The sequence below is a fragment of the Urocitellus parryii genome, chromosome 8 (assembly GCF_045843805.1).
Source record: "Urocitellus parryii isolate mUroPar1 chromosome 8, mUroPar1.hap1, whole genome shotgun sequence".
Lineage (NCBI taxonomy): Eukaryota > Metazoa > Chordata > Mammalia > Rodentia > Sciuridae > Urocitellus > Urocitellus parryii.
This window is the reverse complement of record NC_135538.1, coordinates 37448416-37474528: the sequence shown is the minus strand read 5'-3', so window position 1 is coordinate 37474528 and position 26113 is coordinate 37448416. Positions and strand designations below refer to the sequence as shown.

Here is a 26113-nt window from a genome sequence, read left to right as displayed (position 1 = left end):
AATTTGGGCTTTTTATTAATTTATTTGCTTCACCACTATGTATGTATATTAATTTTTTTTAATGAACTTGAGAATAAGTTGTGTACATTGTGGTCCTTTACCTCTGTGCATTAGTGTATATTTCCTAAGAATAAGGAGTGTCTTAAAAGCTAAAGAGTTCTCAGTTTCAATATACTGATACAATACTTTAATCTACAGATTGTCATCCAATTTTGTTAGTTGATTCATTAATATCCTTTATAGCATATTTTTTCTCTTGAGTATAAGAACCACTCCAGAGTCAGTTATTGGATTTAGTAATGATATCTTTGTGGTTTCCTTTATTTCTGATACTTTCATGGCCTTACTATGTCTTTTATGACATAGGCATTTTTGAAAATACAGTCAACTTTTTATATTAGTTATTCTCAGTTGGAATAGTGCGTAGGCGATGTTGTATCCTCTGGTGTCACATTTGGAGGCACATTGTATCTATTTGCCCTTCATTGGTGATTTGTTCACTATTACTTATTTTCTCTCTAGCTCCATATGGTATCAGAGAATCTACAAGAAGAACAGGTTCACAGAAAGAAATACCAAGGGGGATAGAGAAGTGGTAAGTGAAATTTAAATATGAGGAGTTATTACTTTGAGAAGCATGTTTCTTCTCTTTAGTTAATTTCAGTAGTCTTAAAATTTTCACTGATTTGAAATTTTGTTTTCTTTGTATAGTCCAGAAAGCCATGTTCCTGTTTCCTTGAGTTATCACTTGAGCGATATGTTTTTTGACCTGTTGAACTTTGCAGCTGAGACCCTCGTATTAGGTGGAAGACTAGTCTATTGGTTACCAGTGTATACACCAGAGTATGTAATTTTAATTTTGTTTTTCTTAAAATGTTTGCATATCTAACATAATTTTCCCCTTACCTCTAATTTTATTCAAGGTATCTTTTATTTAATATGTATTGATAGCCTTTGTTTACCTACATAAATATGAAAAATAATCCCTTTCCTATTATTGATTGGATTGTTTTGACCTTTTTATATTTGGGGTGGGCAGACCACAGCCTATGGGCCAGATATGGTTCTCGGTCTGTTTTGGTAAGGTTCTTAAGCTGAGACTGTTTTTTTCACTTAAAAAGGATTGTTAAACGTGCACAGAAATGAATATGTGACAAAATATATGTAGTCCACAAAACTGAAATGATTTATTTTCTGGCCCTTCACAGGAAAAAGTTGCCAATGCCTGTTTTACACCATAGTTACCTCAGTGTCTAGTGTATCATAGCCATACGGTAGCTATTTTAGCAGTCTACACATAGTAATTTTCAGCAATTTAGCTGAGATATTCATGTGTTAAAGAATGCTAACTTTCATAAATATTGTCTCTTATGATTACCTTAAATGTAGTAAATATTTTTTAAAGCAAAGGTCTCAAAAAAGTTATGCATATATTTAAAGCCTTGTTTATGTTTAACATAAACAACAACAACAAATACACCTTTTCTGTCCATATTATAGGGGTCCTCTAGCTACCGCTTTTGTTTTCCTCTTCCTTTTGCCAAAATGCTGTTTGAAATATTTGTTTTCTGTCTCCTTTTCCACAGCTCTTCCTCTTGAGACCATAGCAGAAGCAAGCCACCTGCTTTTTATTTTAAGTTGCAGAGCTAAAATTAAAAAAAAATTATTTTGAAGTAACCTCAAACTTACAAAAAAGTATCAAATATAAATATAAAACTCCCATCTCTACCTTCATTCAGATTTTCAAAATATTAGCCATTGTTTACCCTTACCTTCTATTCTTGCACATACCCATATCATTAGTCCCTTTTGACACATTTGTAAAGCTGCAGGCATAATGTCTTATCACCTGTACTTACTCCATTGTATTTTTTAGAAACTAGTATTTTTGGCTACCACCGTCAGCTATAGAAGTTTGAAAATCTGCATTGATAACAGTTGCTTGTCATGTTCATGGATTCACATTTTACCAATTTCAATCCATACAGGAAAATATGCTACATTTTTCTACATTATCTTTTCAGTCTCTTCCAGTCTGGAATATTTTTCAATTTTTCTTTGTTTTTTGTGTTTTCAGCAGTTTAATTATAGAGTATGTGATTCATATTCTGAGGGTTGACCCTCAAGCAGGATACATGTTTCCTCTATGAAAAGACTGAGGTAATGCTTTCGTACTAGGAATAATACAGAAAATGTTCTTTGTGCAGCACATCATGGGGCATATAGTCTGCCTTGTGATGTTAACTTTGACCATCTGGTCATGTTGTCTATTAGGTCTCAATTCAAAGTGGTCGTTTTCTTTGGTTAGAATTTCCAAAGATTACAAAAATATCTTGTACTTTATCAGACCCTGCTCAGTTGACAAACCCATTTTTTTATACCCACAAATATGGTGGTTGTCAAATGATGACTTGCATTCCATCATTTTTTCTGAATTTGTACATTTGCATTCTATAAAGGAGAGTTGTCCCTTCCCTTCTCTCTCATTTGTTTGATTTTATTTGAAGTAGCATAGAGTCATGTATTCCTGTATTATTCATTGAATTATCACTTATTATTATTTTTTTTGTTGCTCCAGTTGTCCCAGATTTAACTAGTGGGAATCTCTGTGGGCTGGCTCTTCTGTACTTTAAAAGTTTCCTCATTTGTTTTTGTACACAACCTTATGTTCTAGCATACCTGATTGTCCATTCTTTGTAGTTTTTTATTTAAATATAATTGAAATTTTATGTGATTAAGAATTTCTTTTGAAGTTCTTTTATTCCTTTAGAAAAGTTAAATTTGTAGGTACTTTAAATGTTATTTCTGAAGACCAGTTTGACACTAGATATTTTTTTAGTGACTTTTCTAAAATTTTAACAATTTTGCACAAAAGGATATGTTCAAATACATATAAGCAAAGGAAATAAACATAGGAGATATATTTTAATTGATTCTTTTTTTGCCTTAGATTTTATGTTGAGGGATAGATAGACTTTTTCCAGGTGTGTGGCTAGCACACATGGGAAGACCATGTGGCGTTTATTTCTTTTATTTGAATCTGGAGCATTATTTCTAGATCCTCTAAAGTTCAGTACTAGACCTCTATTGTTTCTTCTTCCATTAAGTCTTAAAGGATCTTTTCAACAAATTATTTTTATTAATTGCTAGCTTACAGTGAACTTAGTTTATCTTGAGTTTATGCTAGAAAAATGAACCATTTTTACTTTTGTAGTATATATAATCCAAAAATCTTCACTTTTTTTTGTAAAATAACACAGTAGCAAGAATTTAAGACCAAAGTCATCTATAGGTTTTAAATAATATTCTTGCCTGTAAACTAAACAGTTTAGAATTAGTCTATTTATCTTCTATTGAAAATATAGTTTTTTATTAGACTAAGTACAAAAATTTTTAACTTAGCATAGATTGGTTTTTTGTTTCTAGTATGGTGAAGTTTTTTGTTTCTAGTATGGTGAAGGTAGACTTTTAGTCCTGCTGTAGAATTAACTTACTTAATCAAATCCTGTTATATGACTCAAGTTCAAAATTAAGAAGTACATATTATAATTAAGTTAAGGTATTATTGAAACAGGGCATTTTGAAAATTCAGTTAGACATAATAAAAACAAAATACTACCTAAAAGCTCAGTTGCATTAGAAAAGTTGTCAAAACTAATTATAAAGAATTTTTTCATTGTTTGATGATTTTAATTCTAGTAAAGAAATTAAAACTTGCAAACTTTTGCTACTTTTTCTCTTGTCTAGACTCTCCCTAATCCAGTATATAAGATATTTAACCATTGTCACAATATCTTTATATTTTCATCTTAGCTTATTCTGTTATGGCCTTTCTTTCCTCTGCTAGTAAAATTCTAGTCATCTTCCAAGATGAAGCTTTATTGTCACCCCTTCTTTGACACTTTTCTATTGCTTCTCAGCCGAAATAATCTATCCTTCCTCTGTACTCTGTGGTCGATACTTACCCTTCAAAGAGACTTTACTATATGATATCACTATAATCTATTGGTGTTTTGGGGTTTATTAAGAATTTTGACTGCTTTCTAATGATCCTGAACATCTGTGTTCTGTTCATTTAAGACAGGGCATAAGGTTGGCTCATGTGTGTTGGAAGTGATAATAGGAGTCACTAAGCTACTGAGTGATACTGTGGCTGTTTGCCCAAGTTCAATTAAAAATTAAAAAATTAAAAATGATGACTAAGAAGCCTAATAAAATTCCCTCATCAGATTTGGCAAGACATTTTTAATTGTAGTTATATGATTTCATACTAAATGATCCCACAACAGCAGGCCTTACAGAGAGATGTACTTCTATAAGAAGTACTTCTATAAGAAGTACATTTCTGACTATATAGAGAATATTAAAGAATTTTTACATGAAGTGAAACTGAAACGGTTATAACTTCTTGTAAAGCTCTAAGGAAAGAGTCAGAGAATGTCTTCAAGAGAATTGCTCCTACTGATAATAAAGTGAAGTTGCAGTATGAATGTTACTTGGTAAGTGGGTGGTGAAGGTTCTGAGCATGTGGTTGAAATAATAAGGGAGAGCTTGTTGAAGATCAGAGATCTGGCAAAGTCAGAAAGAGTGATGGTGAAGGCGGTGTTGACATATTATAATAGTTAGCTAAGATCTTGTTTTTTAGTCAGTACCTTTCTCATTTTGGATCAGAGCATTAAGGTTACCTGTATAATAAATGTGTGTAGAGACTATCCAGAAAGGCGTAAAGATTTGCAAAGGAAAAAAAAATCTGTTAATCAGTGTTCTAAAGATGCTCATACCTGGTGAGTTTCTTCCCTGCTTTTATTCTACATTCTGCTTCAGAACTTTCTTCCATATTTATCACCTGTTTCCTCTGCCAAGATTGGTACCAACAACCTGCGAGATACCAGGTCACAAACTATTGCATCTTTCATGTGGTACATGTATTGAAGAGCACAGTCTCCACCACCCATTGTCATGGCTTCAGTATTATTTCCTAGTTAATGTGACCAGATGACTGATATAATCTACGTGCTTAGTTTATTTGAATAGTTGTATAAATAACTTTAGTCTAGTATTTACAAATTTAACATAGATCTCAAGATGTCATTGTAATTTTGCAGGTGCATTTCATTTTATAGGGGAAAGTATATGCCATAGTGCACTTTATATTTTGGTAATTTATAAAAGTCTCCAAACCAGTCAGTATGTTATGAATGTCTGGGGACTGTAGGATGTACATCTCTCTGTATGACCTGCTGTTGTGGGATCATTTAGTATGAAATCATATTTGTGATTTAAATGTTTGGTGCTCTTTAAAAAACGTACTTATATCTTTTCTTATTTTCTTTTCAAGGGGTAAAAAAAATAAACTGCATTTTTTTGATGTGGTAATATTTAAATACTTTGCTGTTGAAATACAGGTAGGCTATTTATGGATTCTGTGGACAGTTAGCATATGTGGAATAAAATGGTACCTCATGTAGAGGAAAGACCTCCCTCACCACACTGGTTATACCCCCATGATGATCCTGTGTGGATTGCACATGTGAATGTTCATACTAGTTAGCTATTCTTTCTTCAGGTACACTGAAGAGATGGTACCCTGGCACCCTTGCCTGAAACTCATCAGCAACTGTGAGCAGAAGCTTTCTAGTCACACATCAAGGCGCTTGATCACAATGGAAAAGGTGAAGAAATTTGAGGTAAATTGCTGGAGTATTTTTAAAATAAATTTTGGAGGAATCAAAACTAGAATTTTTAAAGTTGCTTTTCCATAGTAGAATTTGTAAATGTTCCCTGATGAGTTCAGGAAGAGATTATAGAGATTAAGTTCAGGAAGAGTTAAAGAGATTTGTGTCAGGGCTGGGGATGTGGCTCAACTGATAACGTGCTTGCCTGGCATGCGCGGGGTGCTAGTTTCGATCCTCCGCACCACATAAAAATAAAATAAAGATGTTGTGTCCACCGAAAAACTGAAAAATAAATATTAAAAAATTCTCTCTCTCTCTCTCTTAAAAAGAGAGAGAGAGAGAGAGAGAGAGAGATTTGTGTCATTTGGTTTGGGTTAGAGAGTAGGAGTAGGATATAGAAATTGAATAGAAGAGTATTAGAAGTGGACCCTAAATTCTCAAGCTTTATTTGACATCCTTGTTGCAAAAGTAGAACCTATTTAATTGCAGACTATAATAAAGAGAAGATATTTGTTTATGTGAGGAAGAAAGTAAGGCCTAATTTGTTAAGGCTCAGTGTTTATATTTATTCCCTCCCTCTCTCTCCTCCTCCCTTCTTTCCTCCTCCCTTCTTTCTTCCTCTTCATCCTCCTCCTCCTCCTCTTCCTCATCCTCCTCTTCTCTCTTTCTATTTCTCATACACACAACTCATGTAAGCTTGAGAAAGAACAAAACATGTTATTTCCTATCCAGATCAGAATTGATATGAGTAATGCCTCATAATGGAGCTTAGTTTAGATCTATAGATGCTTTTGGGGCTTCACTTCTCTGGATTGACAACAGTCTAGATGAATGAACCCACCTTTGCTTTGTGTTGGCAGAGTCAGCAGAAGTGCAGGATGGTGGTGTCTGAATATTTGTCATACCCATCTCTATCTTTATTTTCATCTAATTTACATCTTAAGGATCTTTTATAGTAGTGAAAACTATTATTTGTAAAGTGCTGTTAAGTCTTTCTTATTTCTGTCCTTATTTCCACTTACTGTCCTTACACTTAGTTCTATACACTTGGTTTATGCTGACCAACTCCTCCCAAATGATCTCTGTCCTTCACACCTCATTCTTATCTGTTAAATAAATTTTCTGAAAATGCTGCATTTATTATGTCACTTTTGTATGCAAAATATTTCAGTGATTTTTTTGTATGCAAAATATTTTGTATGCAGAATATTTTGTTTTTATGACTGAATAATGTTCACAATTTCCAGTATGACATAATTATCCTCAGTAATTAGGCTTCAATATCAAGGCTTTTCAGAAAAATAAGATATACATATATGGAAGTGGTTGATATGTGTGTCTGTGAGTACATACATTCACATACATATCTACATGCGTAGACATATAGATATATGTAATGTGATCAAAATGAGTGTGTATGATAGTAGTTTTTAAAGTAAAAATACTAGAAGTTTATATTCAAATGACATACTTGAGATGGTGTCTTTGTACTCATTTTATTAATGTCATAATTATTTAGCATGTTCTTAAAATTTATCTTTTTTGTTTACCTTTAAAGAAATACATTCATATTAATTAGTTATTTTGCTTTATACTAGTGCATTGCATTTTTAAAAATTTGGACTTTGCTGCTGAAATTTTATATCAGACAGTTTAATTAAGTAGGTTTTTTTGAAAATTAAATCATGTTCCAAGGATAATGATTTACCATTAAACCTTTAGAACATTGTATGTCAGAAATTCAAGAAGTAGTTTTCATATTGTTTGGCACAGTGACAGTCTTTCAAAATGACAGTTTTAAATACCAGCATTTATTTGGCTGGACATTAGAGCCTCTTTTCTTACTACACATTTTAAACTCAGTTGATTGACCACTACTGCTCTAAAACCCATTGCCTGATGTCCTGTAATGTGTTGAATGCTTTGAGCTGGTGAGTTGCTTCAACTCTACAGTATCCATATGCTTTTGTTCCTACTAGCTGAATGATCTGTTTACAAAGAGCCAGTTGTGTTCCCAGAGCTGTTAATACCAAATAGATTTGTTATAGTAATTACATAATCTAGTGAAATACTGTTAGACTAGTGAAATAGGAGTATAAGAATAAAATTGTCATTTTTATAAAAACTAAATTGAGTGCTTTAGAAGACAGGATAAAGTTAGTTGCTAAAAAAAACACAAATTGGGAAAGTGTTGGAAAATAGTGATCACTGGACCCAGATTGCTTTGAAAGAATCTTTAGGTTCCAGTATCATCTTATAGAAGTCAAATTGGAAATCTTTATAGGCCTACTTTATATCAAAAAGATTTAAAAATCAATATACACTTTTTTAAGTTAAATTAAGATGTTTATATATTTACAAAGCAAATGTGTGTGCCTTAAATTACAGATTTATTTTTTCATAGTTCTGGAAGCTGGAAGTTCAAGATCAGTGTGTTGGCAGTTTGTTTTCTGATGAGACATCTCTTCCTGGCTTGCAGATGTCCTCCCTTTTGCTGTGCCCTCACATGGCCTATCTTCTGGGCAGTCCTCCCTCTTGCCTTTCTTCTTACAAAGAAACCAATTCTATTGGATAAAGCCATATCCTTCTGCACTCTATTAGCCATAATTACCTCCTTAAAGACCCCCAACTCTAAATGTAGTTACATTGAGGATTAGGGCTTCAACATGTGAATTTTAGGGGGGATATAAGATATGCCATTATCAGTGTTGATCACACTGAATAAGAGGCTTCTGTTGTATGTTAGAGTATGCTTTTTTCTCTTTTTCCAGTCGGCTACTTTATACTTGATTCTGATATTTAGAAGAAAGTGAGGCATTTGATAATTCAAATAGTAATATTACAGCTGTTAGAAATCATAGCATTCAATGTAAATCATTTGAGTTAGTAATAACAGTAAATAACATTTATGTTCAAGGTACATGAGCAGTACTCAGAAAAAGCAGAATAATTACCTTTAGATTCTATAGTGGCATATACGTACAGTGTTCCAAAGAATAAGACAGATATGGAGGAGATTCTTTAATAATTAATAAAGGCAATAGTAAATCAGACATTTCTATGCTAATGAAAATTTAAAAATTAAGATTCATTGTGGGCTAATTTTATATTTGCTTTCTCCTGACTGAGTTTAATTTTTTTAAGTCTAGTATTTTCCCCCAGATTGATAATATTTCCTCAAGCAAATGTATCTCAAACTCAAGTATTTTAGGCCTTTGAGATTTTTTTGTTCTATATTAAAATGATAAAAAGATCATTCCCCTTTAGTATTTTTAAACCTATAAAGGCAGCATTAGTTTTGTTTGGTTTCCTTTTATCATTTTATTTTTGTCATTTTGAAATTGCATTTTAAAAATAAGGAAAAGCCTAATACTCAGTGTTTTAAAATGATCTTCACATTATGACATCAAATTTAGTCAGTGAATTTTAACTATGGAGTTTATTATAACTGAAAATACTTTGTCATATTAAATTAATCATGTTTGATTTTTTAATTACTTCATTTCTACCTTCTGTTTGTATAGAGAGGAGTGTATATAATTGCAGCAAGATCCCAATTCTTTGTAATGCAAGTGATGACATGAAATTGTCAAACAGTTCTCACATGTATCTAACAAATTATTCTCAGACTTTCTCAACACTGTTGATTTTGGCAATGTAAGACTATTAATTGTAGACTTTTATACTTTTGTGTATTGTGTCTCTTCATTTTTAATTTGTCACTTGTTAATTTTAACTTCAGTATAACTTTTGGCCCACTTAATATGTTGTTATAGAGTATTATCCCTTTCTCTCATTTAAAATGTAGACATAAATTATAAAAAGTTACTTAAAGAATATGGATATTGTATACAACTTTATTATTGGCAGTAGTTTTCTTGCTTATTTTATATAAGCAGTGAAGGAAGAAATTATTTTTTGTTATTAAAAATTGCTGTTATCAGTATTATTATTATTATTATTAGTTCTTTTTGGTTACACGACAGTAGAATATATTTTGAAATATTTACACAGACATGGAGTACATCTTATTCTAATTTGGATCCCAGTCTTGTGATTATACATGATGTCACTGTGGTGTATTTATATATGTACATAAGTGAAGAAGAAAATTCTTGAGAATCATTGTTAAAATTATGAAGATGCTTGATAAGATCTTGTTTGTTATCATTATTCTTAACTGATATATCCTAGAAGCTAAATGAATGAAACGTGACACTTTTATAGTGTCACTTTGAGCTTATTATTTTCCCCATTTCAGAGAAGATGAAGTAGCCTAAGCCTATCCCAGACACTTACATAGTTAAGTGCAAAATTAAGACCCCAAATACTCTGTGTACTTGAAATTTGATATCCTTTTTTTTCTACATTATGTTGCTTTTCTACCAAAACATATTCTTCTCTTTAGAATATACCAAGATTAAAAGATAAATATTTTAGAATCTGGAGATATAGCTCCTGGTTAATGCTGGTAGATTTAATCCCCATCCACAAAAATAAGTAAATAGACAAAAGATAAGTATTTGTGAACATTATGTTGCTGATTTCTTTTAAAGACAGTCTTTTTTTTCCCCTTAAGCTCGTGTTTCTCATGGGGACATGGCAGAATGTTTTATTGGAATTTATTTCCCCTCTTGCATGTACTGAATGCTGCTATATATGGTGGTGGTCACAGTGGTTATGCTGTAAAAAGTTTTTTTCATATAAAATTCATCAGATCTCCAAAGTTGTCTAGAAAAGCTCAGGATATAAGTATGATAGTTATGTCTTCAGTGAAAGTCTCCTAAAAACAATATTCTCTCAACCCTTCTGCCAGAATCTACTTGGGCAGATGAAATAGTACCCAGAGTAGCCCTTTTCAAGACTTTTTTGAGGTCTTTTTAAAAAATTTATGCAACTTTTATAGTCTTCTCTATAATAGATGTTTGTTAAAGTACAATTACTTTTAATTGCCATTGAATTAAATGGGCCATTATGAGCCCCCTGTCTTTTTTTATGACTTGTTTTCCTTACATGCTACCTTATTCTTGTAGTCATTTGAGAAATACTGAAGTCAAGGTAAATTTAATTCTATATATTATATAGATATTAATTTAGATTAAAAATATTATGTTGTATAAGTCAGTGTTCATTGTTTTTTTATAGCCACCAAGTATAGTGTAATTTAAAATAAGGAACATTGGAAGGTCATAGTGGCAGGTGATAAAAATTCATGCAATTTTTTATTTTGGGTTGAATTAAAAGGTCTAGTAACATGAAGCTGCTGCATGTATTAATGAGAGTGGAGGGTGTACAAAATTTAGGTTTCTGAATAAGGACTGAAAGATTTTGGAACTGCAAAGGGAAAAAGAACCAATAGCATAATAATATTTTTTAAATGAGGAAAGGTGAGAATAGACATTGAGAAAATGACTTTGCATGCATGACTCAAAGTGGAAGAAATGAGTATGTGAATTAGGCTAGGTATTAAAATAATATTAGTGTTGTACATCATAAACTGTGGTGTTTTACTAACATAATGCTTGTGCCTGTTTTCATTATACATTATCCTAACTTAGGTTGACTGTCATTAGTTTGGGTTTTCTTTGGCAACTATTTGAACTGAAGATAGTTTCATCTAATTGACTTTTGCTTCTGAGATATTTTGTGATTTTTGCCTATCTCTTGCCAGCACTGTGCATATTTTCCTTTTGAGTAGAACTATGAAAGATTAAAGATTGGGTAGAAGTATTTAAATTATATAATACATTTAATAAGATGTAGATGATACTTATTTGATGAGAAAAATAAGTCAAGATGACACCAAGAACATAAGTAATGTAATTAGTAATTGAATGTAAACCCAGTCTGGGTTTTCATACAGTCTCTAATTTTTACCATCAAATCATGATGTGTGTGAGAGAGAGAGAACCTTTTTAAAAAGTATTTTGCATAGGAATTCAGAAGGAAACAGATTTAATTTTAATTTTAATATTTAATTTATGATAATATTAAATTGTGGTTTTTTAATATTTATTTTTTAGTTGTAGTTAGACACAATACCTTTTATTTTACTTATTTTCATGTGGTGTTGAGGATCGAACCCAGGGCCTCGCACATGCTAGGCAAGCACTCTACTGCCAAGCCACAACTCCAGCCTTAAATTGTGTTTTAACTTGAAGTATTTGGAAGTGTCATGGAAGCAGGGTAAGAGCTTGGTGATGCTGCATATCAGCCTGCTTGAATTCAGCTTTCAGGTTACTGTGGTCTACTTTAGCCCAAATGAATTTCCTTTTGCTGCTAATGATACTTTTTCTTGAGTTTAAATCTTGAAGGATCTATCATTTTTTCTTTCATACCTTTGGAACTAAATGATTTTGCCAAACAGACTGGACTTCATGGCCATAATAACAGTTTTAAATTACTGTTTCTGGTAAATCAAGAAAAAGCAAAAGCCTTTTCCTTAACAACATAAGGAAGGGCAATCAGTTAAGATAATTAGTTCCTGCAATCTATGATGTTATTTAGATATGATTACTTGCAGGAACAAGAAATTCACTGAAGGTGGAGAAAGCCTATGACTGTATCTCTAACACTTGTGTTTTTAGGCAATCATAGTTAAAATTTGCTTTTAAAATATAACATAGGGGCTGAGGATGTAGCTCAGTGGTAGAGCACTTGCCTAGCATGCATGAGACTCTGGGTTTAATCCTTAGCTTTGCCAAATAAATAAAATACAGTGTAAAAGAATCTTGAGCATAGATTATTTGCAAAATATACATATAGTTCAGAGACTCCAAGGTATGAATGGTTTAGGGAAATGAGAAATTTCAGTGTGGAGTCACTCTAATCTGCTGAGGCTTTTATAAGTTTTACATGAGTGACAGGTTTTCCACTTTGTATTTTTTTCTTTTTTTTTTTTTAATGATTCTTTAATTAGAATTATTTTTCTAGTTTTTTTTTTTTTTACATTTAAACATGAACTTGTGTCTTGTTCCCACTCCATGACCCTCCAAAAAGGTGCAATATTTCTATATATGCTAATGTATCATCATGATAAACATTAATATGCACAACGTTTTTTTTATAATTAGAAATTATGTGCTGAGTGCTAGATGTCAAAGTGCAATAGTTAATTGCTACTCTTTTCCAGAACTCTTGTGATGATTTTAATATGTATTAACATATTTTCATAGACTCTAGATAACTTAATATATTTCAGAATAGTAGTTTTTTTTAAGAGTAAAATAAATGTAAGTACCTAATATAGAGTCAAAGATTTCTAACCTCACCTCGTTCTCATTAATAAGGCTAGAGATTTCTCTTAATAGTATCGGGTGCCAGACTTTTGGCCTGCTTGTCCTTGGTTTGGAAATGGCCCAGTGCTGTTTATAGTTGTGTAACTTTTAGCACAGTGGTTTCTATAGCTACTGTCCAATACCAGATGTAGAACAGTGGAAAGCTTTGATAAGGAGAGCAGAATTTTTAAACAAAAGCCGGACATGGGTAATTACCCTGAAGTTGAACTGAGGTCCATTATATTCAGCACTATCATTTACATTTCATTTTACTCTCTGGTGATTACAAGAAAGAAAATCAACCTGCTGTTTTTCTCTTCCATCTCTTTGCCTTCTTCCTTGCACTTTATTGAAGACTGCGTATTATAGCTTAAATCTGTTTTATGAACCCTAAAGTCTTGCTGACAAAAGGAGATGAATACCACCAGTTTGGTGGCTTTCACTTTGGTGACAGCCTCATCGGTTTTCACTTAACATGGAATATGTTTCGTAAGCCATTTGTATTCAAGTGTTTGCAGTGAAACTGCTGTTTTGTATAAACTGTTGTCACTTTGTGAATATAAATGACTTAAGGTTAATTCAAGCGAAGTAGAAGAAATCGTTATCTCATTATCAGTAATTGTCAGTGAGTAAAAGGACAACTAAAGCCTGACCTATTAATAAAAATAGAAGCCATTTGGTTTTCTGCTGAGTGACTTTAGAATCTTGCACCTTCATCTCCTAGAAAGAGGAGATCCATTGTTTACATACAACAGTAACTTTATAAACTGATGATCATCCTTGGTATTTTCATTGAAACTTGGGGTTTCTAAAATTCACTCTAAGCAATAAAGGGACACCATAAGGTAGAATTTTGGCCTTAGTCAGAATATAGTAGGGATTGATGAGAGATGAGGCTTGAGAGTTGAACCAAGTAGGAGGCAGTTTATAGTAGAGGATAAATGTAGGAGTGGGGAGAAAGTTCAGGAAATTCATACCTGATGACTAAGTTTTTGATGACTGTGAGTAAACATATTGTAAGCCATTTGAGGACAGGTGAAATTTTAGAAAGTGGTTCTGTGAGAAATGGGAAAGAAAGTTATGTTGTTTTAACAATTTTTGCATTTATATACCTTCTTATCCTTGACTTGACTATATGTTCCCTTAGGGGAAAGCCATGGCTAAGACCACTTCTCATGTGTTCATGGGACCATTTGAGTCAGGTGTTGAGACTAAATACACTAAGCTTAGTCCTTATCCTTAGAGTACATCAGCAGGAATGGTCACTCTACCGGGTCCAACCCATTGTGCTGAGTCTTATAGTTACCTGTGAGAACAGAAAAAAGTGCTCACTTGAAGAGTTGGTACTTGAGGCAAGAGAGGTGAGTAATTTGGTGGGAAAGCCATATTTTAAGAAAGGTAGAGTCATAAGAAGGATTGAGGTGTGAGTAGTAAACCTTGGATACTGCCTCCAGACTAGAATGCTGAGTGTTTGAAAGAGAATCAGCTAGAGATGACCTGGAAAGCTACAAGGATGCCCAGTTAAGGACCGTGCTTACTAGTTTCAGGTTTATACGACCAGGGATGGCAAGCCCACGAGGAATATTAAAGTAACAGAAAGTCATGTTTTATAAGGGTTACCCTAGCTTGAATGTGTAGGTAGATTTGAATTGTGGAAGGATACCTGTAATACTAGTGAGGAAGTGCCTGGCATGGTTATTAAAGATGAAGAAGTTGTAATCCAAGAAAGGTGAAATTGTCGATTGTAAAGGACATAATGGAATTGGGAGTATTGGAGAGAGGTAGTTGTGACAGAAATTGGTGACTGATTGGACAATAATTAGGGTGAAAGAGGTAGCAGTTGAGAACAACTTTTCAGAATTCAGGAATAGTTAAGTGGATGGTAGATTTCTTGTATGTATTTTCCCCCAAGAACAATGATATAGTGCCACTTTCCTCAGCTCTATAATAGCATCCCACCTGATTTCCCTGCTTCTGCAGATTCTCCCTCTACTTTATTTTCTGCATAGTGGACAGAGTATATTTCAGAATGTAAGTAGATAATGAAATTCCTCTGCTTAAATCTTATCAATGACTTTCTGTGAAGTTTAGAATATAATTCCAGATTCTTCATCTAATCTCCAGGCTACTCTGTTCTGTCTCCAATTTCATTTTTGTACCACCTTCCTTTTTGAGCATCAAGCCTAAACCACATGAGCCACCTTTCAGTGCCCAGAATGGACTCATCTCTTTCTAGTCTCTGAGTATTTTAGATTGTGATTCATCTCCCTGAATATTTTCTCTTTCTGTAAGTAAGTTTAATTTATCATTTAGGTCTCAGATAAATGTCACTTTTTTAAGAAAGCGTTTCCTGTTCCTTCCTGGCCACTACTCCCAAATAATACCCTTTTCATCCCAGTGTTTAATCAGTTTGTGAATGCATGTTTGGATGTTTATTGCTTAATGTCTGTCTTTCCCATCAGTGTACACGCTCTGTAAACTTACAAACCTTGACACTTTAGTGCACCTCTAAATAAATATTTATGGAATGAATAGTAACTGTTCAGTGATTATTTTGCATTCTTGTCTAGAATAAAAACAATCTTATTCAGCAGTATTTAAATCATCTATTTGAAGAAAGACCTAGGAACAGGTAGTTATGATTATCCAGACATTTCCTGTTTGAAATGCAGTGAATTTTATCATTACCCTGACATTATTCTTCAAAAATCAGTGGGGCAGAACCATTTTAATCCTGTGGTCTACCCAGGCTTCATTTCTCACCCGAGGCAAACCACAACCGCAGCTGAATTGACAGTTGGAAAACCTAATACCTTTCCTTTATTCATTTATTTGAGGAGAAGGTGATACAAGAGAATGGCAAGTTTCTGAGAGAAGGCAGTAACTAGAAAGATAGTTCTACTTTACTGGAGTTCTTCATGAAGAATCTACTTTCTTTACAGTCTGAGCAGTTAATGATACTCAGTTTGAGAAATGCATAGAAAAATATTATTGTCATATAATCCAAAGTGTTTTTAGTTCCACCTAAAGTGTCAGTTTCGAAGGTACTACAGAACATACTTTTGTTTCTTTTAGATTAAAATTTGTATATTATAAGTGACTAAAGTACAGTCTTTTTGGTGTCTTTTAAATTCTTTTTAATGTTATGTTTTTGACGTAGAGTTAGTTTTAAAACAAAGGATTAACCTAAATACAGACTAGTTCGTGCATTTTTTTTCATTCATGTTCTGGGGAATTCTAGGTTGAATACAGATGAGTGATATGCTATAGAATCACTGAGTTAAATATGTATTTGTATATTTCTGCATCATTCTTTAAACATGAAATATTATAAATAAATGCTAAGGGAATAGGCCACACTGCTCATGTGGGGGCTGTGACTCTGGTTGTTTATAGCAGTCAAAATTTGCAAAGAGTGAAATAAGTTTATAGCAGTCAAGATAAGCAAACAGTGCTTCTGTTAGATGTATGGTCTACTCTGCTGTAAACTTATTTTAGTCCACATTAGAAAAATCTTACAAAGAAGAATTTATCTACTTCAGCCAGCAGAGGGTGGTATACACATAAAAGTGAGCAAGTGTTTTGTGAGGCTTCCTTTGGTTTCTTTGGCAAGTGTGTTAGGATTCCTAGAGTGGTTTATGTTTAGAATTAGTCGTACTGATAGGACAGGAAATTGGTTGGGTGGGACAGTGGTTAAAGGGGTTCTGTCTAAAAGTTTAGATCTGAAAGATGTGCTACCATAATGTTGCTGTTCATTGAGGAATGTCTTCTAAATGTCAAACTTCATTTTGAATGACCCACTAATCTAGCATGTGGGAAATTAACTCCTTAGCCATCGTTTTGATGTAGTTTCTGCTAAAAAAGAAAAGAAAAGAAAAGAAAAATGTAATGAAAAAAAGCATGAGCTTTTAAAGTCTGATTTAGGCCACACTTCTAGCAATGCTGCTGACTAGCTATGTGACCTGTGGCAGATTCTTTAAAAATCCTCAATCTCCATTTTCCTATCCACAAAATGTAGAAGATAAAATGTTATGAAGAGATACAGAAAATTAATAATCAATGTATATAAAATATGTAGCTGTAGCAAATATATATATTAGTTCATTCCTTGAATCAGAACTTGTATATTTCTTACAATATTTGCAATTGCTGGTTGTCTTACAAGGATAAATGAGAGGTCTGAGAGCTGCATATTCCCATTGTGTAGCCATTTGTGGGTAGTACAGATTTTCCTGTAAAAACTATTGATTTCAGGTTAAAGGATGATAAACAATAATATAAACAAAAATATTAATATTTTATTCACTTATCCTTGATTACTATCAATAGTTAAGAAATTTGGGGAAGATGATCTTTAATCTTTCATCACCATAGTTTCCTCTTGTGGCATTTCCTAATTCCATGTGTGTTTTTATTTTACATCAAACATATCTTGTTTACTAAAAATGGGTAGAACTCAGGCTCTATGGTACATAGATGATACTATGATTGATAATAGTGATAGACAAGTTTGGAAATGATAGAGAAAGTCAAATACTGGGACCAACTTGAGTGAATGAAGGACATCAAAGATTACATTGCTTGAGGATGCTCTCCTTTTAAGTAAACACTTTTGCCTTGGAGATACTGAATTGAACAATAACAACAGCAAAAATGCAGATATTCCTAGTGGAGATGGGCAGGGAATGTGAATAGAGAAAAGTCTTGAAAAGGTGATGACAAATATGTGGAGTTGAATATCATCATCTTAAGTGTGAGCCTTGGTCAAAGGGCTAAAGATAGGATGAAAGACAGGAAGAGAAACAAGAGAACAAATCGAGTTTGCTATTCCCTCCAGCACTGAGGTAGCAATGCACATTCAGAATATACCCAGGCCGTATGAAATATAGTATACTATATGCATCATCGAATATATATTTCATACGGCCTGGGTATATTTGAATGTGTATTGGTAATAGGTATATGATATTTATGTGTGCAATAGTATGTATGTGATGATACTTGTGAAACCAAATATACACTAAACATTTCATAAGGAACATTTTATGAACCATAGCTTTTCTTCCCAGATGGCAATAATAGCCAAAGTCCCTGGAGTATTTGGCTTATTGGGAAACAGGACTTATGCTTCTAGATAATAGACTGGTTCCTGGCAGATCCTTGGCTGAACAAGGGATTTGGAGCCTTTGGATTGCACAGGAGTTTCTTTATGAATGTCCTGCTTCACACTCGGGGCAGTGGGTCTTGTAGAAAATGACATTCCAGCACAGGCCCCAGATATTCATACTGATACTCTGTACTACCTGAGAGAGAAAGGGAGAGAGAGCAAGTAAGATTTCCTCCCAGAAGTTCTAAGGTTAATGGTGTGCCCTGTCTTTTCTAGTAGCACATGTGTCTTTGCCACTATGTCTCTGGGGCACTGAACAAAACACATAGTCTATTTAAGGTGTTATTTTGCTTTTGCTGTATTCTAAGTTAATCTTAGGGTCTAAATTATATATATATATAATTACATATATATATAATATATATATTATATATATTATATATATATAATATATATATGAATATGATGTTTCCTTGATAAATCATTAGCATAGGCTTTGTTATTTGGGGATTTTTCAGGCTTCTATTTGTTTATTTCCTGGCTCTGATTCTGATCTTTTATATTCCATGTTCTTTATTGTTGTTTGCCCTATTTCTCTCCTTCATGTCAAAGATAAGCAATTTTACCAAGTTCTCTCTTTCGTCCACGAAGGAAGCCTGTCTTCAGTTGTGCTTTGGCTTTTGTCCCCTTGCTTCCTTCTGGGGAGGTGCATACCAGCAGCCTAAGTCAGTACCTGAGCTGTATCATTCCCCCAGAGCCTCATGATTCTGTCCTACCTCATCTTCACTCCAGTAACTCTAGGATATTCCATGGAATCAATCATCTACAGTGTATTTTGAGCAGGAGGTGATCTTGCATGGCCTATTGGAGCCTTGGGGAGAAGAGAGGACTGGAGGACACAGCTGGGAGGGACTTGGTTGCCTGGCTGTTCTAGTTCCTCTTGTACAGGAAAGGCCATTGAGTGAGATGTCATTCAGCAAACTGATGTGTAATTGAATCTAACAGCCAAATGTTAGGGGAAAGCCTGAGGGTTGGGGAAAATATGAACTAAGTTTGGATTTTCATCAATGGGTAGCATATTATATTTGTGCTTTAATAAATTGGGTTTGATCTCAGTGTGGCAAACAGACTGAAGAAGGAGCCACTGAAGGCAGGATAACTGGCCAATTAGAGAAAAATGAGGAGGCCTAAACTAGAGTACAGGGATTCTGGGTGGAGACAAGTAGATTGGAGATATTTAGGATATAGAAGCTAAGGTTTTAGGACGGACCAAAATTGGGATAAAGAGAAAGAGGAATTTGATCCAGGTTTCTGATTGTGATGAAGCAGAGAACTGTGAGAAGATGGAGATAGTGGCATCTGAGCATGAACTCAAATATATAACCAAGGAAAAACCTTTCTGCTGGATTAAGCAAATGTAGCTCACAGAGTGGCCGAGTTTTCCAGTGATCTTATTTGACATAAGAACAGAATTTAGAATACCTGGTGGAGCAGTTGATGGCATATCACTTCCTTTCCTTCAGTCAGACTTTGATAAAACGAGCAAATTGATAGATGCTGGAACATTGTTTTCTACTACTGTTGTCCTGAATGAGATGTGGACCTGCAAAGTCAGCTGTACTCCTAGGGTTATAATATCCCTGAGCATTCCTGTGGCTCCTTGTATCTCCTTGAAATATGTTCTGTTAGTTAATGGAATGAAGTTAATAATACTTCAGATTTAATTCTGTTCTTTTTTTTTTTCATTCTGATTTGTTATATATGACAGCGGAATGCATTACAATTCACATTACACATGTAGAGCACAATTTTTCATATCTCTGGTTGTACACAAAGTATATTCACACTATTCATGTCTTCATACATGTACTTAAGGTAGTGATGTCCATCTCATTCCACTGTCTTTCCTACCCCCACACCCCCTTCCTTCTCCTCCCACCCTTTGCCCTATCTGGAGTTCACCTAATCCTCCCATGCTTTTCTTGGTAGGCAGCTAAGCTACTTCATCACCTGTTTATTCCTCATTAAATTGTAGTTAAGCATATAATCTCTGGAATCAAACAGAACTGTTCTCAAAGCTGAGCTCTGCCACTTATCAGCTATATTATCTTGGGCCTTGACTCTTAAATAATTCCTCATCAGTAAAATGGTGATGATTGTGTACATATCATCTAGAGCTGACAAATTTGGTCAGATAGTGCATAAAAAGCATTTAGTATAGTTTTGGGTCCATAATAAATAATTAGTAAACTGTACTTTCATTTGGTATTCTTTAGTTATATGCCTACAGGTTGACTACATAAAATTTATTGATTTCTTTTGTATAGACGGAAGTTAGTAACCAGTGGCATGTTTTCATGTGCTTGTAGCAGTTGTTGTTATAACATACTTAGTGCCTTAAAATTTAAATAGCTACCTGTTTATTTTTGATGAACCAAGACATCTGGGAATGTTTAATAATTTCTATGTGATTTTAAAAAAATATGTGTTGTAAAAATAGTTTCTGAACAAATGAGTCAACATTGTTTTGGCTCAACATTGGTTTTTTTTTTAATTTAGATATGAAGGGAAGGATGAAATTATTCATTTCACAGAGGAATGTGCAAAAATTCAAAAACATTTTGAGGACTCATTTCAGATGTTATTTTTAGCTACCTGTTTGATACTGAAATTAGGATAGAAAATTAGGCATCATGTTTTATCATTGAGTTCTCACATCTTTTTTCAAAATTACATTAATATATGCATATTCAATATGAATTTTCAGAAGTACATGAGAAATAATATTTTATTTCTAATTAGATTTTCCCCACACACAGGATTGTAATGGTTTGTGAAATTGTGTGAGATTCAACGTTTCATGCCAGTCTTCTTGTCCCCGTTTTCTCTGCCAAAATATGTTTGATATTCTAAAACCTAGATTGATATTTCCAGTGATCATTAGCCTTTACTTATATGTGAAGTCTAAAAGTGCAGAAATTTCTTGTTTAGCCTGAACCTTCATCTGCTGTGGTAGGGATCCTTTATTTCATACTGAATACGAGCATAGCCCTCGAGAGTTTTATATGACATCATACACATTCAGTAATCTTCTGGTACATACCTTTCTCTTGAGTAGAAGCTTCTTGGTTTGTTCATTCTTATCCATACCTACAGATGATTTCAGTGTATGCTGAACTAAGAATCAGAAGAAAGTTGTAGTTCTGACTGTGTAAACTGGAATAAGTCTCTTTGTCCTCTCTGGGTAATTAAAGAGTTTGTCCTCTGTGCAGAGTATTGTGAAGATTAAATGAGATGAAGTAAGTGAAAACACTTTGAATAACCAAGCATAATCCAGATAAAAAAATGATTGCATGTTTCTCATTCAGTTAATAAAGAAATGCGAATATATGTCAGAGTAAGATTTTGCTTAGAGTAAATGACTGCATTGGTTGCAGACAAACTAAAGAAATAACTTGCGCATCTTTATATTTTGGATTTTTTTACCAACCAGAACCGGGACCAGTATTCACATCTGCTAAGTGATCATTTTCTGCCATATCAAGGTCATAATTCCTTCCGTGAGAAATATTTCAGTGGAGTAACAAAAAGAATTATTAAGGAAGAAAAATCCAACCAGGAATGAAAATTAAGATTCTGACAATGAAGAAAGATTAAATATTTGACAGAAAAGATGTCTGGAAGTGAACTTTCGTGTACAATCCAGAAAACATGTACTGTTTTAAGGTGGTTATTATTATTTTGTATAAAAATGCTTTGAAGCAAATCAAGCAGTTTAAAAATTGTCTTTGTATTTTAGACTATTCTGTTTTATGAGGTCTTTTGAACCTTATTTGACTTGTATTTGTACTTTCAAGTACTAATGGAGATTGACTCAACAGTTAGTTTTTTACAGTTAATTTACAAAGAAAATTAATATTGTTGAATTTTTTAAACATATTTGCCAGATATGTTATAGGCAATTAATAGTGCTTAAGATTTATTCATTTGGAAAATCTGTTTAGTTTGGTTTTTAATTGTAATTGATTTACATTGCTACCAATAAACTGTATTGATAATTTCTAAAATCAAAAAGTGTTCAGTGCTTTTTAGGAGGGAAATGAATTTTTACTGACAAAATCCACAAGAACAGCTAGACCTGACAACCTAACAAGGTTCCAAAGCATTAAGGCCTTGAACATCTGAAGCTCGTCTGTACCTTGGATTTGCTCCTGCATTCCTAAATCTTGACTGTCGGTCAAGTTAACTACCCTCAATTTTTGGTTTAGAAAGTAACTGATGGTTAAAAGCAGTAACAACAACACAAATCCTTGATGGTTCCCTAATGGTATTAAGCCTAATCAGTGCTCTTTGAAATAGAAGCTATATTTTTCTTGAAGGAGAAACTTTGCTGAGTCCACATTGTGTCCATCATGGAAATATCTTGTTTGAAAACCACTATACCCATTAATTCAGGATGCTAATAGCTTTCCTGCCTTTGGTGGTCAAATGTACCTCAGCAGGGCAGTAGTAAACGGATCCCCTCTCTCTAACCAGAGCCTATTTTTATTTATGTTATTATTATTATTTTAGTGTTACTGCTGACTTTTATGAACTCACAATATTCACTTACATGGCTTAGGAGCTCAAAAAACCAGTGCTGTCCAAGCAGAGAGCGAGGGTAGGCTATCTTCTTCATACTACTTTTCTCGTCTCACAGCTCTGGATTTCAGCTGCAGATCTCAAACATTTCAGTGATTGTTTTGTTTGGGTTTCTGGATGTGATTTGTGGCCAATGGGGAAAATGTAAAACTATTTGAGGATGATTTATTTTCAGAATTTCTGTTATAAACCATCTTATTTAAAATTTTTTGAGGTTATATGGGGGGTAAGTATGAAATTTTGTAGCTGACTCAATTGGAATATGAGATTTTAGCTTAGCCCTTTTTTTTGGATTGTCAAAAAGTTAGTCCAACTAGTTCTGGAAATTTGCAACATTAATTTTAGTCACTTTGTTCTTAAAAATTATCTGTGTTATAACACATTTTAAAAAGTAAAAAATAAATTATACTAATTGAGGTCTTCAATTAGTAATTGAAGTAAACTTCTTCCTATTGTGAGGCTTAGTTTCATATCAGTAAGTTCAGTTTCACTTAACTGAAATGTTAATAGACTCAGTAAAAATTTGTGGAATTATTTTTAAAGTTGATATTTAGAAATGAAGAAAAAAAAAAAACCACCACGATCACTTTCAACCAATTCTGATTTTATTGTATAGATCTCAAGTTCTCTCATTCTAAAAAGAGAGACTTTCTTTTCTGGCATCAGGATCTTAATACTTTCTACATAATTTACAGGAGTTCATTCCCAGGATTGCTTTAGTTTTATGTGTGACCACTGTATTCCTCCTCATGCACTTAATAGCAGGAATATCACCTCGCAAGATGGCTGCATTTCAGATAGCCCTGCATTGTGAATTTACAGTATAATCTGGGGAAAAAGCCTAGGTGGTCTGTGGACTGGCCTATTTAATGTTTATAATATGACAAAATGTATAATTTTGTTTCTGGAATATATTAAATGGCCATAAAATCCAGACAGTTACCTTGGTGGTGTTTCATCAGAAGGGCCTCCTTCCTGTCCATTCTGGTGAGTACTTTTCTTGCTGTGAGAGCTGGGAGGGAATAGTAGAGTAGGTGGTCTTGGGTATGTTTAGCCAAAGTAGCCAACTAATTTTAAATAAGTTTAAAATCTGCTAAAATTTTCTCAGCCACTTCCTGCCCAGGGTGACCCAGCTTTGAGTTAATTCACTACCACCAACTCTCTTATGACTAACTCTTTAAGCATTGAGCAATGTCGAACAGTTTAAGCTCTGGGAGATTAGTTGATGTTGCCACTATTTCAATTTTGAGAATATTCATTCATATATTGAGATCCCCTATCTTATTTGGAAAAATGGTAATTAATACTAAAAAGACTTGCTTCAGGTTTGGTAAAGGAAATAGATTATGAGTTAACATCACTATATGGATTATACTGTGTGTGTTTATTTGGGTAGAAAATGTGCTGTGAAAGTTTGGCATGTGAAAATAGCTTTTAAGGTGTTTTATATTCACTGTAGATTAAAGAAGCAAGTGTTTGACCTTTTTAACATCAGGAAATGAGATGTTAAGGTGTGTTACCTCAATGCCAGTATAAGCAAATCTGTCTCTTGGGTAAAAGGCCATAGTCCTTTGGTGTTAGAACTACTGAATCTTATTCTGGAAATACTATGAAGCATTTTTTTTTAACCCAGAGTTATGGAATAAAGCACAATATTTCATTATTGAAAATGAAGTTTTTGTTTGTTTGTTGAAAATGATCTTTCTATCCCTTTTAAATAAATCTCCCTTGAAAAAGCACAGTGGAACTAACCTGATGTTAATAGTTCTAGGGAAAAAAGAAAAAAAGAAGTCCTTTGTAGATAAAGCAGGACATAAATAAATAAATTCATTCATGTAGCACAGGGGTGGAAATGGCAGTGGGTGCTGCCAAGGAAATTGAGGACCTTATTGTTGATCTCTGACCAAAAGAGAATAAATTATACCAAAATAAGAATCTTGGCTCTTTTTTTTTTTTTTTGCAAGAATATGATATTGTTTTGTTATAAACTATTTAGAAAACCAAACACTTGCAGGGGTCTTTTTTCTTAGAAGGATTGGAATGATAGAATAAGTGAAGCTTACTTTCATTTCCAACTCACCCATTCCCATTTTTCTCAGATATTTATCAAGTAATGTGGTTTGTAATCTAAACAAAAAAAGTGCCTTAATCCAGGACATACACATGGACACAATAACACTAGACTGATGGTGTTTGTACTTTACTAAAACATTTGAGATCTTCTCTAAAACAGAGTGGTTTGAGAACATACAGTCTAAGGGTGTAAGGAATTATAATGGAATGATAAACATATCTGTGATTCTATCTTACCATAGAATCAGAAAGACAGCACATTCCTGTTTATCCTTTGAGGTGAAAAAACTTTCTAGGGAACCTGACCCTGTTCCTTTAAAAGAGGTCTGCTTCAGGATGTTCATATGTCTCACTGTGTGGGAAAACACGTTGACATTTAGACATAATTGAGGCCAACCTGGAATTTGGCTCTTATCCCTTTCTTCGTAGGCCGTTGTAGACAGGCTCTTAGGAGGATGGAGGTTTAATTGTCATGGCAGTCTGTTAAGAAGCCTGGGTCATGGAACAAAATGGGGCTTAATAGATGAATGTTAAGATAAGCCAGCTTCCCTTACATAACTGCAGTCCTATTTCTTGGGTTATTAAGATGCGCTTAGTATATTTTTGTTCTAGAATTTGAAAGTTCTTACTAAGATAATCATGTTGTTGTCATGCCAAACTGAATTGCCTCAGAAGAAATCTACTTTGACATTTTAATCTATGACTTTAAAATCTCCCCTTTAATCAAGCCTCCCTGACTCTCCTGAGGGTTTATCAGAAGAACTCTGTTTTGGCTAACATCCAGCAGTGAAGATTAGCTGGACTTATGTGTGAAGTTAGTCGAATTTAAAAAAAGAAAGAAGAGCAGACTTGAGTAATTTTATCTAATGAAGTTGGCGAAGTGGGTTGAGATGGTTAAACTTGGTATTTGGTAAGCTCTAAAAATCTGTAAGAGTTCTGTAATATTTTCGTGTAAGTCGTAAACTCAAGTATTTCACCATAAGTCTGAGAGCTTTCAGTACAAACAGCAAAATTTTGTTGTTTTTGTTTGCATTTTCTACAGTGTAAACCTGTGGAGAAGCAAGTCTCTGCAGATCTCTTGCATTTCTATATGTCTTTTTAAGTGAGAAACTGTAGCCCCTGTGTCTTAGACTGTCCTACTCAGGATGTTTTGGTTTTGTTTTTGTTTTTTGGGGGGTCCCGAATTTTGAACTCAGGGGCACTAACCACTAACCCACATCCCCAGGCCTATTTTGTATTTTATTTAGAGGCAGGGTCTCACTCAGTTGCTTAGTGTCTAGCTGTTGCTGAGGCTGGCTTTGAACTCGAGATCCTCCTGTCTCAGCCTCTGGGATTACAGG

At 33.7% G+C, this 26113-nt stretch overlaps 1 protein-coding gene across 4 annotated transcripts in view; it reads left to right on the top strand.

Moving 5' to 3' along the window:
* Window positions 1–22022, top strand: part of Trmt11 (tRNA methyltransferase 11) — a 51157-nt gene extending 29135 nt beyond the window's left edge. For all 4 annotated transcript variants that reach the window (XM_026381237.2, XM_077801837.1, XM_026381213.2 and 1 more), the window contains 4 exons: window positions 523–595; window positions 712–843; window positions 5567–5687; window positions 21553–22022. In XM_026381237.2, the coding sequence (XP_026237022.2) occupies window positions 523–595; window positions 712–843; window positions 5567–5687; window positions 21553–21684 (458 nt within the window). In that variant the 3' untranslated portion in view covers window positions 21685–22022. The remainder of the gene's footprint in view (window positions 1–522; window positions 596–711; window positions 844–5566; window positions 5688–21552) is intronic.
* The last annotated feature ends 4091 nt before the right edge of the window (window positions 22023–26113 follow it).